The sequence below is a fragment of the Crocuta crocuta genome, unplaced genomic scaffold (genome assembly GCF_008692635.1).
Source record: "Crocuta crocuta isolate KB4526 unplaced genomic scaffold, BGI_CrCroc_1.0 scaffold9, whole genome shotgun sequence".
Classification (NCBI taxonomy): domain Eukaryota; kingdom Metazoa; phylum Chordata; class Mammalia; order Carnivora; family Hyaenidae; genus Crocuta; species Crocuta crocuta.
The window spans coordinates 3,724,520-3,743,756 of record NW_027551567.1 but is presented as its reverse complement, the minus strand read 5'-3'; the positions used below and the strand labels follow the sequence as shown (position 1 = coordinate 3,743,756).

Below are 19,237 nucleotides of genomic sequence, written 5' to 3'. Positions count from 1 at the left end.
TTGAAAAGTATCAGTCAATAAAATGATAAATCATATCCTGATTTTATGTAGTCTCTAAAAAATTGAGATCTATTTTATATCTAATTTAAACAAGTTTCACATGTAGAATTAGAATCTAAAACCAGCTTTAATTTCAAATGTAATGACTGTACTGACATAGTCCATGATCATTACATTATTGCTTCAACTTATTTTTTATTCTTTTTTTAGGGAACTCACTCTCTTTTGGAGTAAATTACAGCAAAGAGTAGAACCATCTATACAAGTATACCTAGAAAGATGTCGTCAACTTTCTCTGTTAACCAAGACGGTATATCACATTTTCTTCCTGATTAAAGTTATTAATTCCGAGGTAAGAACAATCAAGCTATTTTTCCTTAATTTAAGAAATATAAATAATCTTTAATAAAAGACATTATTTTGGCACCTCCTCCAGTGATTTTTGTTTTAGAGTTTTTGAACATTGCTTTCCTTATTAGTCTTATAGTAGAGATTTGCTATAGAGAAACTTAAAAATGCAAATGAGAGCCAGGGGTCTTGCTCTTGACCTGAAGAAAAGTAATATACTAATATTTTATTCCTTCTACAACTTTTATTCCTAAGTCTTCTGCTATTTTGATAGTTCGGTTCTGTAGAAATTTAGAAAGTGTGTAAGAGAAATGTAGAGAGAGCTTCCTTTGCTAGCAGTCTGACAGATTACATTGTCTAAAAATCAATTTTCAACAAAATGCCCCCAAATTCTTGATGAAATAAACATTTCTTTTGAGTATAGCATCTGAGATGGCATGAATTTAGGGAGGGGAAATCCTTAGGCTTAAAATGAAGAAGAACTTAAAAACTGGAGCAGAAAACTTGAGCTGATGCTGGGCCTCTTCTAGCCTGGTGGGGATTGATTGGGGTATGTTATTACTTGCAGTAACTAAGGGCTTTGAGTTTTGATATACACATGGGGATAGGAGATCGCTTTATGGGGATAGGTGATAAGATCTTGGGCCCTCTCATGTTGGGGAGCTGGAAGTGAGTTCTCTGTCCCCCTTCCCTTCCCTAACCTTGAAGTTCTATAATTTCACTGAAAAAAGTAGACTAGAAAAATACTACTACCTTTTTGGGTTTTTTTAAACACAGATAAATGATAGGAAACCTTGTGCATGTCCAACTGGGCTGTGGGTCAGAGAAGGAAAAATGTTTTCTTTAAGAAGTTGTAATAGGTTTACCCTCTTGCAGATTTGGGATCCAAATTTACCTTGTCTGTATAGTCCAGAAATCCCCATGCCGAGTAAGTAATGTTTAAGAAGGTAATGGTGGAGTACTGGCCTGGTAACACCTGGGATACCTGTGAGAAGCAAATGCAGAACTTTGGAGAGCCATACCGTCAGTACAGGATTCTTAGCTGAAGCCCTCTTAAGATGAGTTTGTGATCAAGATTTATAGAACATGAAACAGTTTGTCATGACGGAATTCAGGCAGAGAGAAGTAAGAACAGGATTAAACATGCAAGGATAGAAACTATAAATTACATATATTTGAAGACATAAGTAAATTTTTTTTTTTTAATTTATTTCTAGGGGAGAGAGAGAGAGAGAGACAGCATGAGCAGGGGAGGGTCAGAGAGAGAGAGGGAGTCACAGACTCTGAAACAGGCTCCAGGCTCTGAGCTGGCAGTCAGCACAGAGCCCAACACGGGGCTCGAACCCACGAACTGCAAGATCATGACCTAAACGAAAGTCGGACGCTTAACCGACTAAGCCACCCAGGCGCCCCACTAGTGGCCCTCTTTAAAAATGCTGGGAGTTGGGCATCTGCGTAGCTCAGTTAGTTTAGCATCTGACTCTTGATTTTGACCCAGGTCATGATCCTGGGGTCGTGTGAGTCTGCTTAAGATTCATTCTCTCTCTGTCTCCCTCTCCTTCTCTCCCTCTTCTTCCCTCTTCCTCCCTCCCTCTCTCTCTCTCCCTCCCCCTCTCCCTCCCCTATCCCCCACTTGTGTGCTCTCTCTCTCTCAAATAAATTTAAAAATAAATAATTAAAATTTAAAAATAAATTTAAAAAACAAAATTCCAGGAGTTGTTGAAGACTACTGGCAAGTTCTTGATTTTTCCTAGATCTTTGGAATTTAAAGGTTGAAAAATATATCTCTATTCTTATGGTTTTCACTCTATTGATGGAGACACAGGAACAGATGAGCCATCTAACCCACTTGTCTGTTTTGACTCTCAGTGATAGCCAGACAGAAGGGGAGGGCAAAGTGTTCCTGGTAATAGAAAAACATGTAAAGTAATATAAAGAAAAAACTTCTCTCTTCTCCTCACTACTCACTGAATACTTCTGGTTATCAAATGTGTGGGGATTTTCTCCACATCAAGCAATTCTCTGGACACCAGCTGAGTATCCTACAACTTAATTCTGATACTGTTTACCTGGAGGTAGCACAGATCTCACAGATTAAGGACCCAGTCCCACAAGACTGCCACACACACCCTTTGAGATGCTAATAAGTCCAGTTTGTCACCTGTGCTTCTGACCAACGAGCTAAAATCAGAGGTTCCTACAGCCGTCTTCCTCAGATTTCATTAGTTTGCCAGAGTGGCTCACAGAATTCAGGAAGGCAGTTTACCTATATATACCCTATTATAAAAGGATACAACTTAGGAAGAGCCAGATGAAAGAGGAGATGCACAGGGCAAGTTATGGGGGAAAGGGCAAGCTGCCTTCCCAGATCTTTACATGTTTACCAGTGCAGAAGGTCTCTGAACCCTGTTCTTTTTGGGTATTTATAGAGGCTTCATTACATAAGCCCAATTGATGAAATTATTGCCCAGTGTTGGTGATTGATTCAGAGCCCAGCATCTCCCTCCCTTCGAGGTGTGGGTGGGAGCAAGAGCTAAAAGTTCCAACCCTCGATAATCACAGGTTTGTTCCCCTGCTACCAGTCACCATCCGGTGGTTATCTGGGGGCTTTCCAAAAATCACCTCATTAACAAACTCCTTTGTGGTTAAAAGGGCCTTATTAATAACAACACCTGTTTCACAGTTTAAGGCTCTGGAGCTATTTTAGGAGCTGGGAACAAAAGGATCCCTTATAGCTCTTACCATTTAGGAAATTACAAAGGTTTTAGGAGCTATGTGCTGGGAACCCTGGATGAAAAAATATGTATTTCTTCTTATATCAAAGTATCACAAGTGGTATCAAGACAAATGAGAGAATGGTGTATTTAGGGATCTGTCGTTAGCTTACTTTGCCAATATAGGCTATTTGGTTAGAGCAAAAGATAAAAAGATTAGTCTAGACCAGATGAGGTAAGATTGTGAAGGCCTTTTTATGTATTACAAATTAAGAATATATATTTAATTCTGAAATACAAAGGTAACAGTTTAAGAATTAAAAAAAATTGTTTTAATGTTTTATTTATTTCTGAGAGAGAGAGAGACACAGCGAGAACAGGGGAGGGAGAGAGAGAGAGGGAGACACAGAATCTGAAACAGGCTCCAGGCTCTGAGCTGGCAGTCAGCACAGAGCCTGATGTGGGGCTCGAGCCCACAAACTGTGAAATTATGACCTGAGCCGAAGTCAGATGCTTAGCCAACTGAGCCATCCAGGCGCCCCTCAAGAATTTTAAAGCAGGGCAAAACATGGTATGCATGGATGGAGAAAGGCTGAATAAGGTGTACATGGGGAAATTAATCAGTCTGTAAGCCTAAGGTAGCTTTGGGTCAAGGATCCTAGGCAGTTAGTGGAGAGGAACAGAAAAGTGGAGGTGGGGGGGTAGGTACCCAAATATAAAACCTTGTATTTTTCAGAAGGTTGCCTGGTGCTGGACCACTGTCTGGGGGGTGTGGGTGAGTCTCTATTTCTCTCTCTGAATTTTTAGCACTTAAGTTCAAGCAAATTTGACTCTTAAATTCAAGATGGCGCTATCAGTACTTTTATTAACTAATGTTATTGATTAAGTAGATTATTATAGGCTAATTACTTGTTTAATTACATACTTCTGGAAAATTGTGAATTCAAACTCCTCTTTAAAAACACTTACTATAGGGGCACCTGGGTGTCTCAGTCAGTTAAGCACATCTGACTTCAGCTCAGGTCATGATACCGTGGTTTGTGAGTTCGAGCTCCAAGTTGGCTCTGTGCTGACGGTTCGGAGCCTGGAGCCTGCTTCAGATTCTGTGTCTCCCTCTCTCTCTACCCCTCCCCCACTCATGCTTGTGCCCATGCTCGCATGCTCACTCCCTCAAAAACAAATATTAAAAATCTAAAAAATATGACTATTATAAGGACACCTGAGTGGCTCAGCCAATTAGGCATTGGACACTTGATCTCCACTCAGGTCTTAATTTCAGGGTTGGGAGTTCAAGCCCTGCACAGGCTCCATGCTGGATATGGAGCCTACTTAAAAAATAAATAAAATTTAAAAATTAATAAAAAAAAATGCACTTACTGTATAACCAGCTTATGATTTGAGTATCACCTATAAACTTAATTTTCAGTCACACACACAAAGATGAAAACTCATAAGAATAAAAATTTTGTTGTAGTTTTGTTGCCATGATTTAAGATTACACATTTAATTATAACATTAAGATGTTTTTAAAGCAGATTTATTCAAAGCTATTTGTGCTTAATGAGTTGAAATGTACCCTTGAATCCAGTAGCAGACTGTATTAGAATAGAAATGTCAGTTGAGTTTCTCTCTGAAATAATTTTAGTTGCATTTTCTAAGCAATAGGTAGAGCTTTTGAATCTACTTTTGTCATTTATAGAGAAAGAGATCAACATTCATGTGACAGAGAATAGTTACAGTCATCTTCCTCAAAGTAGATAGATGTCCTTCATCCGCGAAACCTCTATATCCTGAATCCTTTCTTAAAGTCCTTTCTCAGTCATTTCCTGAATTTTTAAAATAATTACAGCCTTTTCCAGAATTCTTGTCCTCTACATATTTACTAGTCTGATAAACACCATCATCATCATTTGTGCATTATTAGAAGTAGCCCCTAAAGCATGTAACAAGAGGTACAAATGTTTTTTTTTATTGTAAAAGTTTTCTGACTCAGATTTTTCTTGGAATAGTATAAAATAACTATACAGGTTTGATGTGAAAGCTAGAGACAACCATATGGTCCCACCTCTTTCCTTGTTCTTTCTTTACTGTCACTTTTAAGAATAGGTCTCAGGCACATGAGTGGCTCAGTCAGTTGAGCATCTGACTTCGGCTTAGGTCATGATCTCGTGGTTTGTGAGTTTGATCCCCACATTGGGTTCTGTGCTGAGAGCTCAGAGCCTGGAGCCTGCTTCAGATTCTATGTCTTCCTCTCTTTGCCCCTGCCTTGGTTGTGCTCTGTCTCTCTCTCTCTCAAAAATAAATAAACATTAAAAATTTTTTTTCATATAGGTCTCATATCTATTCTTGTCCATTTTCTTCTTGGTGTTTGTGTTTTTCCTAAAGTCAAGGCCAATTTATCTTCCCTTCACTTTCCTTTTGGTCTACAAATCTAAGCTTCTGTTTTAGTTTTTAAAAAAAAAAATATTTCCTTCTTAGCCTGTGAAAATACAGACCCTATGAGGTTTTTTTTTTTAACCTGTTTTTTTCTTGCCTTTTGATCCTATCTAATACATATTCCATTCCCCATGAATGTGGCCACATCTTACAGTTGGCTTATTTCTTATATTTATGTTCTCTTAGTCCTTTAAAAACCCACTTTTTATCTCTTCACTACATATATTTTCAAATGACTTTTACCATCATTAGTGCTATCTTGTAATAATAATTCAAGATGCTAATTCAGGGACAGCTAGGTGGCTCAGTCACTTCAGCATCCAACTCTTGGTTTCAGCTCAGGTTATGTGATCTCATGGTTTGTGAATTTGAGCCCCATGTCAGGCTCTGCACTGATGGCCTGNCCCTCCCTCCCTTCCCATGTGCTCTCTCTCTCAATAAATAAACAAACTTAAAAAATGCTAATTCAAAAGGAAAAACATTTATTGTGTCTCCTCATTTTTAAGATGTTTCAGCAGTGAGGTAGAGGATTTGGCATTCAGCCAATGTATGATAGAACTAAGAGTCCCTTCCCCCCATGAAGGATCAGATTATTCTGTTAAAAGTGAAAATCTCCTTTCATTACTAGTAAGTTAGGAAATAGAGGGACATTCTCAGTTCTGTAATTGGGTTAAGAGGTTTTTTGTTTGAGAAGGACTATAAATACAAACTTAGGAAATGAGATTTGTGATAGAGTTGACATTTATCGATCACTTCCTATGTGCCAGACATTATGCTATCCTATATCAGACACTTAAAAAACATAACTTTGATTAATACATCAGTTTTAGGAAGTTTATGTTGTTCTGTTCTTTCTTTTATGAATGGTTAGAGATGGTAATAACTTCCAAGTTTGCCTAATTATATTAGATGATTTTATACCCAGGTGTTGTCTTAGTTCCCAGTGCTTATCCTTTTTCTGCTATTCTTTACAGTTCATTTTACACACACACAACTCAACTACAGTGCTTTATAAGAGGCAGTTTTTCATATTTTGCTATTGTAAAATTTGAGAAAAGCAAACCTCAATTTAAAAATAACTAAATTCACTTGTATGTGTTGGTTAAGTGTAGATTAAATTAACATTTCCTGTTTGCTTTTTCACAGACTGAAGGGGCTGGACTTGCCACCTGTATAGAACTATGTGTAAAAGCCCTTCGTTTGGAATCGACAGAAAATACTGAAGTGAAAATATCTATTTGCAAGACCATTTCGTGCTTGTTGCCTGATGATCTGGAAGTTAAACGTGCTTGTCAACTGAGTGAATTTCTTATTGAGCCTACGGTAGATGCATATTATGCTGTGGAAATGTTGTATAACCAGCCAGATCAGAAATACGATGAAGAGAATCTTCCAATACCAAATTCTCTACGCTGTGAGCTCTTACTTGTATTGAAAACTCAGTGGCCCTTTGATCCAGAATTCTGGGATTGGAAAACCTTAAAACGACAATGTCTTGCATTAATGGGGGAAGAAGCATCCATTGTGTCTTCAATAGATGAACTAAACGACAGTGAAGTTTATGAGAAAGTAGTAGACTACCAGGAAGATATTAAAGAAACTTCTGTGAATGGACTTTCTGGTGGAGTTGGTGCTAATTCTGGCCTTCTCAAAGACCTCTGTGATGAAAAGCAGAAGAAGAGAGAGATAAAACAATTAAGAGAGAGAGGATTTATATCTGCTAGGTTTAGGAATTGGCAAGCCTACATGCAGTATTGTGTGCTGTGTGACAAAGAATTCCTTGGTCATAGAATAGTACGACATGCTCAGAAACATTACAAAGATGGGATTTACAGTTGTCCTATATGTGCAAAGAACTTCAATTCTAAAGAAACTTTTGTCCCTCATGTCACATTGCATGTTAAACAATCTAGTAAAGAGAGACTAGCAGCTATGAAACCATTAAGAAGATTGGGGAGGCCACCTAAAATCACAACTACTAATGAGCATCAGAAGACTAATGCTGTGACCAAGCAGGAGCAGCGGCCTATAAAAAAGAATAGTCTGTATTCAACAGATTTCATAGTATTTAATGACAATGATGGTTCAGATGATGAGAATGATGACAAAGATAAATCTTATGAGCCAGAAGTGATCCCAGTCCAGAAACCAGTGCCCGTTAATGAATTTAATTGCCCTGTAACTTTTTGTAAAAAGGGCTTTAAGTACTTTAAAAATTTAATTGCTCATGTAAAGGGGCATAAGGATAATGAAGATGCCAAGCGCTTTCTTGAAATGCAAAGCAAAAAAGTTATTTGCCAGTACTGTAGACGGCATTTTGTAAGTGTTACTCATCTTAATGATCACCTACAAATGCACTGTGGCAGTAAACCATATATCTGTATACAGATGAAATGTAAGGCTGGTTTTAATAGTTATGCAGAGCTCTTAACACACCGAAAGGAACATCAAGTTTTTAGAGCAAAGTGTATGTTTCCTAAATGTGGCAGAATTTTTTCAGAAGCTTACTTACTATATGATCATGAAGCACAGCATTATAATACTTACACTTGTAAGTTCACAGGTTGTGGTAAAGTGTATCGTTCTCAGAGTGAACTAGAAAAGCATCTGGATGATCACAGTACTCCTGAAAAAGTGCTGCCTCCGGAAGACCATCTTAATTCACCTGGAGATTGTGTTCAGCCTTCTAAAGTGAATCAGAACACAGAAGTGAGCATTGAAAAAGAGAGGTCTCTGCTTCCTTCAGAAAATAACATTGAAAACACCTTACCAGCAGATAGAAGTGATGCTTGGGATAAAAGCAAAACAGAATCAGCTGTGACCAAACAAGACCAGATTTCTGTATCAGAGCTCAGGCAAGCTGATGGACCATTGACAAATGGCTTGGAAAACCCAGTGACTACTCCTCTCCTTCAGGCCAGTGAAGTAGCTGTGTCCATTAAAGTGTCCCTCAATCAGGGGATTGAGGATAACTTCGGAAAGCAAGAAAACTCAACTGTGGAAGGCACTGGTGAATCATTGGTCACAAACTTGCACACACCGGTTGAAGATACTTGTAATGATTTGTGTCGTCCAGGTTTTCAAGAAAGAAAAGAACAGGATTGCTTTAATGAAGCCCAGATTACTCAGAATTCTTTAGTAAATTCAGAAACCCTCAAAATAGGTGACCTTACCCCACAAAACTTAGAAAGACAAGTGAACAACCTGATGACCTTTTCTGTGCAAAACCAGGCAGGATTTCAAAACAGTTTACCAGCTTCTAAGTTTGAATGTGGAGGTAATGTTAAAACATCATCCAGTCTTTATAATTTACCTCTTAAGACATTGGAAAGTATCACATTTGTTCCATCACAGCCCAACCCAAGTAGTTCTTTAGGAACTCCATCAGTGCCTCCAAAAGCACCAGGTCAGAAATTCAGTTGCCAGGTTGAAGGATGTACTCGAACCTATAATTCTTCACAGAGTATTGGGAAACATATGAAGACAGCACACCCTGACCAGTATGCTGCATTTAAAATGCAGCGCAAAAGTAAAAAAGGTCAAAAATCAAACAACTTAAATACACCAAATAATGGCAAGTTTGTTTATTTTTTGCCATCACAGGTGAGCAGCTCTAACAATGCATTTTTTACACCACAGACCAAAGCCAACGGGAATCCTACTTGTTCAAATCAGTTGCAGCACATGTCGCCTTCCATTTTTCCAGCTCATTTAGCAGGTGTGTCAGCTCCACTGTTGCCGTCAGTGGAAAGTGTCATAAATCCAAATATACCTTCTCAGGATAAAAATGAACAAGGTGGTGGGATTATATGTTCCCAAATGGAAAATTTATCTACTCCTACCTTGCCAGCACAAATGGAAGATCTAACCAAAACAGTTTTGCCTTTGAATATTGACAGTGGCTCAGATCCTTTCCTTCCTTTACCTGCAGAAAGCAGTTCAATGTCTCTTTTCCCTTCACCAGCAGATAGTGGCGCTAATTCTGTTTTTTCCCAACTGGAAAATAATACAAATCATTTTTCCTCACAGATTGAAGGAAACACCAATTCCTCCTTTCTAAAGGGAGGCAATGGTGAAAATGCAGTTTTTCCTTCACAAGTCAATGTTGCAAATGACTTTAATAGCACCAGTGCCCAACAGTCTGCACCTGAAAAAGTTAAAAAAGACCGTGGGCGGGGCCCAAATGGGAAGGAAAGAAAACCCAAGCACAACAAAAGGGCTAAATGGCCTGCAATTATCAGAGATGGGAAATTTATCTGTAGCAGGTGTTATAGGGCTTTTACTAATCCCAGATCTCTGGGTGGGCACTTGTCTAAGCGATCTTATTGTAAACCACTGGATGGAGCAGAAATTGCTCAAGAACTTCTACAGAATAATGGACAGCCTTCTCTTCTTGCCAGCATGATTCTCTCCACAAATGCAGTAAATTTGCCGCAGCCGCAACAGTCTACCTTCAACCCAGAAGCATGTTTTAAAGATCCGTCATTCCTGCAACTTCTTGCTGCTGAAAATCGCTCATCAACATTTTTACCAAATACATTTTCCCGGACTGGTGTGACTAGCTTTAGTACCAGTGTTAGTCAAGAAGGAAGTGAAATTATTAAACAAGCTTTGGAAACTGCTGGCATTCCCAGTACGTTTGAGGGTGCTGAAATACTTTCTCATGTTCCAGCAGGTTGTGTTTCAGATGCAGCACAAGTAAATGCAGCAGTGATGCCAAACCCAGCTGTGCCACCCCTGTTGCAGACTGTATGCCACCCAAGCCCCCTGCTGACAAACCAGAATAGGACACCAAACTCCAAAACTTCCTCCATTGAGGAATGCAGCAGTTTACCTGTTTTCCCAACAAATGACTTACTACTGAAGACTGTTGAAAATGGTTTGTGTTCTAGTTCATTCCCTAATTCTAGTGGGCCATCACAAAATTTTACCAGTAACAGTTCACGTGTTTCAGTTATAAGTGGTCCTCAGAACACAAGGTCCAGTCATTTAAATAAAAAGGGAAACAGTGCTTCAAAGAGAAGAAAGAAAGTCGCCCCTCCCCTAATTGCACCTAATGCTTCCCAGAACTTGGTAACAAGTGACTTAACAGCAATGGGACTTATAGCAAAGAGTATTGAGATACCAACTACTAACCTCCATTCGAATGTAATTCCAAATTGTGAGCCTCAGGGTTTGGTGGAAAACCTAGCACAGAAATTAAATAATGTTGACAATCAGTTATTTATTACTGATGTGAAAGAAAACTTTAAAACTAGTCTTGAGTCCCATACAGTGTTAGCTCCGTTAACATTAAAAACTGAAAATGGTGATTCCCAAATGATGGCTTTGAATTCATGCACAACTTCAATAAATTCTGATTTGCAGATTTCTGAAGACAATGTTATGCAAAACTTTGAAAAGACTCTTGAAATTATTAAAAGTGCTATGAATTCTCAAATACTTGAGGTAAAAAGTGGATCTCAGGGTGTTGCTGAAACATCACAGAGTGCTCAAATAAATTATAACATTCAGCTTCCCTCAGTAAACACTGTACAGAATAGCAAGTTACCTGATTCTTCGCAGTTTTCCTCCTTCATAGGTGTCATGCCAACAAAAAGTAACATTCCTCAGTCTGAAGTATTACATAAGGAGGATCAAATACAGGAAATTTTAGAAGGCTTACAGAAATTAAAATTAGAAAATGACCTGTCCACTCCAGCATCTCAGTGTGTACTAATAAACACATCAGTGACACTGACTCCCACTCCCATTAAACCAATCCCAAATGTCACAGTTGTTCAGCCAGTTTCTGAAATGATAAGTAACATTCAGTTCAGTGACAAAGTTAATAAACCCTTTGTGTGTCAAAACCAAGGTTGTAATTATAGTGCTATGACAAAGGATGCTTTATTCAAGCACTATGGTAAGATTCATCAGTACACTCCAGAGATGATTCTTGAAATTAAGAAGAATCAGTTGAAATTTGCTCCATTTAAATGTGTAGTACCTACCTGTACAAAAACATTTACAAGAAATTCTAATCTCCGAGCACACTGTCAATTGGTCCATCATTTTACAACAGAAGAAATGGTGAAGTTAAAAATAAAAAGGCCTTATGGAAGAAAATCTCAGAGTGAAAATTTGTCAGCCCCACGAATTTCACAACAAAAAAGACAGCTAACTATGACAGAGGAAAATAAAAGGGAGTTCCAGCCTGCTTTAGAATTGGGAGCAATGAAGGAAAATGTCCTCAGTAATACAGCAGTTAACCCAGAAAAACAACTTGTAGAAAAAAAAAGTCCTGAAAAAACAGAAAGTTCTTTGCAAGTGATTACAGATACTTCAGAACAATGTAATATAAATTCTCTCACAAACGTACAAACCAAAGGGCGGAAAATTAGGAGACATAAAAAAGAAAAGGAGGAGAAAAAACGCAAGAAGCCAGTTTCCCACTCCCTTGAGTTTCCAACAAGCTACAGTCCCTACAGACCTTATCGATGTGTTCACCAAGGTTGCTTTGCTGCTTTCACTATACAGCAGAACTTAATTCTGCATTACCAGGCTGTACACAAATCAGATCTACCTGCATTTTCTGCAGAAATTGAAGAGGAAAGTGAAGCTGGTAAGGAAAGTGAAGAGATTGAAACTAAACAAACTGTGAAAGAATTTCGATGTCAGGTGAGTGACTGTTCTCGAATCTTTCAAGCAATTACTGGCCTCATCCAGCACTACATGAAACTTCATGAAATGACTCCTGAGGAAATTGAAAGTATGACTGCTTCTGTGGATGTTGGGAAGTTTCCATGTGACCAGTTAGAGTGTAAATCTTCGTTTACTACATATTTGAACTATGTTGTTCATCTTGAGGCAGATCATGGAATTGGGATAAGGGGAAATAAAACTGAAGAAGATGGTATATACAAGTGTGACTGTGAAGGCTGTGACCGTATATATGCAACTCGGTCAAATCTCCTCCGACACATTTTTAATAAGCATAATGACAAACATAAAGCTCATTTGATTCGACCAAGAAGATTAACACCTGGTCAGGAAAATATATCAAGCAAGGCAAACCAAGAAAAGACAAAGTCTAAACATCGGGGGACAAAACACAAATCTGGAAAGGAAGGAATCAAAATGCCTAAGACAAAACGAAAGAAAAAAAATAATTTAGAAAACAAGACTGCGAAAATTGTGCAGATTGAAGAAAATAAGCCTTATTCTCTGAAACGTGGAAAGCATGTATATTCTATAAAGGCTAGGAACGATGCCTTGTCTGAGTGTACAAGCAGATTTGTAACCCAGTATCCATGTATGATAAAGGGGTGTACATCAGTTGTTACAAGTGAAAGCAATATAATTAGACATTATAAATGCCATAAGTTATCGAAGGCATTTACGTCACAACACCGTAATCTTCTCATTGTCTTCAAGCGGTGTTGCAACTCACAATTAAAGGAAACTTCTGATCAAGAGGTTGATAAGAGTGATGTGAAAAATTCTGACGCATGTGTATCAGAGAGCAGTGACAACTCCAGAACAGCTACAGTTCCACAGAGGGAAATTGAAAAAAATGAAAAAGACGAAATGGATGAGCTGACAGAATTATTTATTACAAAATTAATAAATGAAGACAATGCAAGTGTGGAGACCCAAGCTCAAACCTCTTCAAATGTAAGTAATAATTTTCAGGAAAATAACCCCTGCCAGTCAGAAAAACAAAAAACAAGTAATTTGAAGAGAGTTAATAAGGAAAAAAATGTCTCCCAAAATAAAAAGAGGAAAGTTGAAAAAGCTGAACCAACATCAGCAGTTGAGTTAAGTAGCACTCATAAAGAAGAAGAAACTGCTGTTGCAATTCAAACTACAGAGGAGCATCCTGCATCTTTTGACTGGAGCTCGTTTAAACCAATGGGATTTGAAGTATCATTTCTGAAGTTTCTTGAAGAGTCTGCAGTGAAGCAGAAGAAAAATTCTGACAAAGACCATCCAAATAGTGGAAATAAGAAAGGATCCCATTCAAATTCAAGAAAAAATATTGACAAGACTGCTGTGACTAGTGGAAATCATGTATGTTCTTGTAAAGAAAGTGAAACCTTTGTACAGTTTGCCAATCCATCACAGCTTCAGTGCAGTGATAATGTAAAAATTGTTTTAGACAAGACTCTTAAAGATTGCACTGAACTTGTGTTAAAACAGCTTCAGGAAATGAAACCTACCGTCAGTCTGAAAAAACTTGAAGTACATTCAAATGATCCAGATGTGTCTGTTATGAAAGAAATTAGTTTGGGTAAAGCAACAGGGAGAGGGCAGTACTGATAACTAATGTACTATAAATACATCATTTATGGTTTTATTTCAAATAGGAAGCCATCATGCATGTTAGAATTGTGAAACTTTTTCATTAATTTTTGTTGTTGACATGAATTAACCTGGCCAAAAAAAGGAAAAATGAAAAAAAAAAAACATGACATTTGTCATGTAAAACTTTTTTTTTTTATCCCTATGGGACTTGAGGAACAGAATCAATACTTCAGTTATTGTAAATAGTTGAGCTACACCTCAGATTTCTATCAGTCAGTTGCCCTTTCCATGAACTAAACTGAATTATCTGTGTGATTGATATGTTTCACCAGGTCACTGCTCATGTAGAACAGTACTCTTTGTTTGTAGATATCTTTTTTGTATATATTTATTATTGTAAATCATTTGCTGCCACCAGCAGTGTGTAAGTCTAAACTATTAAATGACACATTTATATTTGGAATTTTAATTTTTAACTAAGTGATCAAGTTTTTAAAACTGTTCATTTTAAATTAAGAAATTTTTGAGCTAAAAGTAGAAACTCTGCCATAGTTCATTGATTTTTACATAAAACATTTATTTACAAGATGATCTCAAAATTACTTTTCACAAAGTAGGCACATTATATCAACACCTTGCTCTGCTTTGTAAATTTATCCTCTAGGATTTTGGGGATGGTATTCATGTGAAATTATAGCAGGTTCTTTAGCAGTTTCCTATAGCTACAGTTTTTTTTCAATGCTTCTAATTGGATATAGTTATTATGATTCCATGAAATATAATGGAAATGTGAATAAAGAATTTACTACGTCAAAGATTTTAAACATTTGGTATTAAAAAAATCCTTTGTGAATGTGATAGAAACTAGTAGTGTGGAGCAGTGTAAATATTTGAGGTGGTGATTTGTGAAGTAGCCCAGTATTGCCTTAAATAAAATCACATTTCATTTCTTGTTTTATACATGTGATCTTATAAAGTTTTTTTTTCCATTTTCTGAGATTTATAGATTGGTGTATAGCTTTAAACTGTATAAACTTTTGTGGAAAGATTTTTTTAAACATTTTTATAAATCTTAAAATTGGTATCATCAAAGTGAGCCCATCTTGTGTTTATAAAATGCAAGAGTTCTTAACATTTATAATTACATAGATGAAACACTTTCTATAAGGAAGTTGGATGTTTTGATTTTACTGTTTATAGATGTTAGATTGTACAGATTTGTATTTTCCCACCATATCTAATGATACTTTTTTCATTAGATTGGTCTTCCAGAGCAGTATTAGTTGTCATAATTGATTATTTTGGTTATTCAGCATATAGTTAGCTCCTATAGGTTAGTTCTGTTCACCATATTTATACTGTGGATTCATGGCCCGAGATAGAGGTTATTTCAGGAGCGTTTAGGACCTTCGTTTGAAGTCCAACTAACGTCAGTACTAGAAACAAAAGAAAACATCTTCTCAGATTTACTTTTGTTTCTGTTTGCCATATATAGTAGCATTGATTTTTGACTTTGTGTTTGTTATAAGCCAGTTGCATTCACAATATTATTAGCCTGAGATATTGCCGATGTTGTGATAATATGAAAATGTGTATATTCCCTGTGCAACATCAGATTTGCAGGACAAATGAAGCACTTAACTGAAATTGCTGGTACTCTGAATAAATAAGCATGGTCAAGGAGTGAATTATTTTCTTTTGGAAAATATTTTTTTAAGTTTTATTGAAGTATTGTAGTTTTATTTTTAGGGCCTAATGGGTTATATTGAATAGTTGGTTTCACCTCCTTAAGGTTTATTACCAATATGCATAAAACTTGACACATTAAAATCCCTTCCCTTTGGCAAGCCCACTGTTATTTATTAAAATAAAAGTTGTTCTTATGGGTGATTAATACATGTTTTTTTTCTAAATTAACAATAACTTAACTCTGAATAATTTTAAAATTAAATTTTTGTTAACAACTGAATGTTTCCGTAGAGTTTTCTTGGAAGTTGACCTAGCTCTTAAAGATAGGCCTTTGGCAAACTGCCCTAAATAGTGCAGTAGCAAGTAGATTTATTTCTGATAAATGTAGTGATGAGCCACAGTTAGGTGAAAATACCAGTGGATTGGGGCTTTTCTTTTGCTCATTAGCTTAAGAAAATTGGCCCCTAGACATTTCTGTAATTGTTCTTCTACATAATCAGGAGAAAGTTTGCCAACATTTGAGTTAATTTTTTTTTTTATATTCCAGGTACTATATGCTAAAAGTAATTATGGAAGAGTGGGCTTTTTAGCATGGAACAGAAAACTCAAATTATGGTATAAAATATGAATTTATAGAACAGCATGTTGGTAAAATTTGATATGGAATGTAATGCTTAAGTATGAAAAAGGAATCACAAAGCATATATTTATCATGGTATGCTTTTCCTTAGTCTATTGGGATATTTTCTTCCTGTAGATTCAGTTTACCTAAGCTTTTATCATTGAAAAATGGATTTTTTCCCTGTTTTAAATCCAAAGAATTTGAATCTTACAGAACAGAACATATTCAAAATACATCATGTTAAGTGAAATGGTAACCATTGGGAAATTTTCAAGCAGTGTAAATTCAGCATAGCTAAATTATTTTAAAGGGCTAGACAGCGATTGAGTTTTAGCAAGGCAATTTTTTGATCATCAGGTAAGCAAACACAGTTTGCTATAGCTGTTAAGACTACATAAATACTACAGCTAGAGATATCAAAGAGGGAATGCTCTATTTTGGGGGAGGGTATTTATGAAAGTGTAGAAAAGATGAGTCTTGAGAGAGGAATGAATGAATAGTCCTTGGATGGTCATAGGGGAAATGGGAATTCTACATATGGAGATATGAGAAGCAACATAGTGCATTTGCAGCATTACAAGTGGTTTATGTGGAAAGATACAGGGTTAGAGAAGCTGAAGAGGCAAACGGGCCAGATCATGAAAGTTCTTGTATGCCATATAGTATTCAGTTTTGATTTATTGGGTGGTTACTGAGTGTGTTTAAGTTGAACAGTTTGGTCAGTTGAACAGTTTGTATATAGGGTAGATGGGAAAAGTTAGAGACTAAAAGCAGAGAGACTTGAGGCCCAGANAAAAGTGGTGGGGTCCAGAAGAAAGAATGGTAACATTTGAGAAAGAGTAGAGCAGTAAGACAACTGTTTTCAAAATGTTTATTGTAGTGAGATACCCACAAGTTGGAAGGTGAGGTCTGTGATCAAAGTTTTCTAAACTGCATGTTATAGCTTTCTCTTAATCCAGTGAACATTAGTATATTAAAGACCAAGTTCTGTACAGAAAATGTTAACTGTTAAAGTGGGAGTTTTTCATACTGGCAATGAAAATATTTTTCATTTTAAATATTAATACTTATATCTATCCTACTGACTTAGTGTTCTAAGGAACACATGTTAGGAAACACTCCTCTAAAATGGCATTTTATTAAACTGGGGCTGATAATCAGCCGTTGTGTACACCAGAACAGCTGTATCAGCTGTTTACAGATGGTAATTTTTTTCTAATTGGCCAATTTATCCATTCCAATTGATTGATAGATTTCACATGTCTTTTTATAACTTTTTTTTAACTTTTTTTTTTTTTTTTTTAATTTTAAGTATGCTCCACTCATAGCTTGGAGCCCAGTGCAGGGCTTGAACTCATGACCCTGAGATCAAGACCTGAACTGAGATCAAGAGTCAGACCCTTAACTGACTGAGCCACCCAGGGTTCCTACTGTTTTTAATTTTTATATTATTATCTGTGCCTCCCAACACTACCTCTTAATAAACAAAATGATAGTATCTGCTTTATTTCTCAGTGATTTTGCTTATTAGAGGTGCTTCATTTCAGTGATCTCCCCATAAGAGGGAGCCCTATACCTTGACGTAATCAAAACATGTATGACTTCCTTAATGAAATTCAGATTCTCTTTGTCCAGTCACAAACTTCTAGCTCACCTGCTCGAGATATCTCCACTAAAAAATACTTCTACCTCATTACAATTAATCAGTTAGTCCTACCACCTGCTCACTATTCATCAGCTCAACTTGTCCTCAGCTGCTTACAGACTAGATCCCGTTGTTACATGAATTCCTTTGCACATATCCTCAGACCATGCCCCTCTCTGGGTCATGGTTTGGAACAATTTGAAAAACCTGTCTACTATTGAGCGGTTGAATGGGGAGAAATTACTACAACAGCAAGTTTATAATCTCAAAGGCTCAAAACTGGCGATTTTTATGCAATTTTATTGTAATAATTTGCTTCCACAAACTTATTTATACGTTCCCCTCCCCCAATTTTCCTTTTCCCCTCATCTTTGACCTTTTAATCATATTTTGGCAAAAAAATATATATATATACAAGAAAATTGATAGGAATTGTCTCCACTTTGCACCACCAAATTTGTAAACCCAATTTGTATCTGCGCTCTTACCAAAAATCCATCCTTCCTCACCCAAAAACTTTCAGTTAAGTACTCTGTTTTCATCAGACTTTATCTTCCTAGATCATTTTCAACAAGTTACACTTGTACCCTCATAGCTACTATTCTTATAAGAAAGGGTTGGGAAGGTGGTCACTTGATTTCATCTAACTATAACCCATTTTATTTGGTTCCCATCATATCTAATCTGAGTTGTCTGTTCAGACCTTTCCCATTTACTACCACTTTATGTATCTCCACAACTGCTCTGAAATTGCTCTCATCGGGATCAGCATTCTTTATGCTGCCCTGTTCTTTTCTGCTCTCATCCACTGTCTCAGCAGTGTTGATGATGTACTCTTGGAAATACTCATTCTTGGTTTTCTCCTTACCTTTTCTGGCATCACTGACTCCAACCCTAATTCCTCTCAATGTCTAAACTTGGCTGTGTATGTGTGTCCACTCTCTTTAGTCCATTCTCGAGTTCAGTATGAATGTACCTGTCACACCCACATTTATACCTCTAAGACAAACTTCATAGTTCCAGGCTTGTGTTTTCAACTGTCTACCTCATAGTTAAACCTATTACCTCCAAATCATTGTTTCTTTCCCCACCTCCTCTTCAATCTATTCCTCTCCCAGTATTCCTTATCTGGATAAGTGAAATGACTACCTAGGTTTCTCAAGCTTGGTTACTGTTATGGTAACCAATACATACCCTTTCCCTATGGTCACAATTATAGTCATTTTTACCTCAAGCAAAAAGGAACCCTTCCACTTCTCATCCAGATCACCATCATTTCTTCCCTAGACCATAATAATAATAATATGAGCTTTCTTGCAGAATATTCCCCACCAAACAGGTTAAAATTTTTTAAGTAATTTTAGTGAGTCTGGGGGGTGGGTGGAGAAGGGACATTCTTTTTTTTCACACTGCCCTTTGAATTTAAAAAAAGATGTTTGTCTTACTATGATGCCTGCTTATCTTTCTAAGTACATCTTGTTGCTTTCCTTTTGCTCA

At 36.9% G+C, this 19,237-nt stretch overlaps 1 protein-coding gene across 2 annotated transcripts in view; it reads left to right on the top strand.

The window, feature by feature from the left end:
• Positions 1-14,744, top strand: part of ZNF292 (zinc finger protein 292) — a 94,121-nt gene extending 79,377 nt beyond the window's left edge. Inside the window, exons 7-9 of one of the 2 annotated variants that reach the window (XM_077750361.1) lie at positions 211-352; positions 3,799-3,837; positions 6,645-14,744. In XM_077750361.1, the coding sequence (XP_077606487.1) occupies positions 211-352; positions 3,799-3,837; positions 6,645-13,799 (7,336 nt within the window). In that variant the 3' untranslated portion in view covers positions 13,800-14,744. The remainder of the gene's footprint in view (positions 1-210; positions 353-3,798; positions 3,838-6,644) is intronic. The other variant, XM_077750362.1, reaches the window with a different exon arrangement.
• The last annotated feature ends 4,493 nt before the right edge of the window (positions 14,745-19,237 follow it).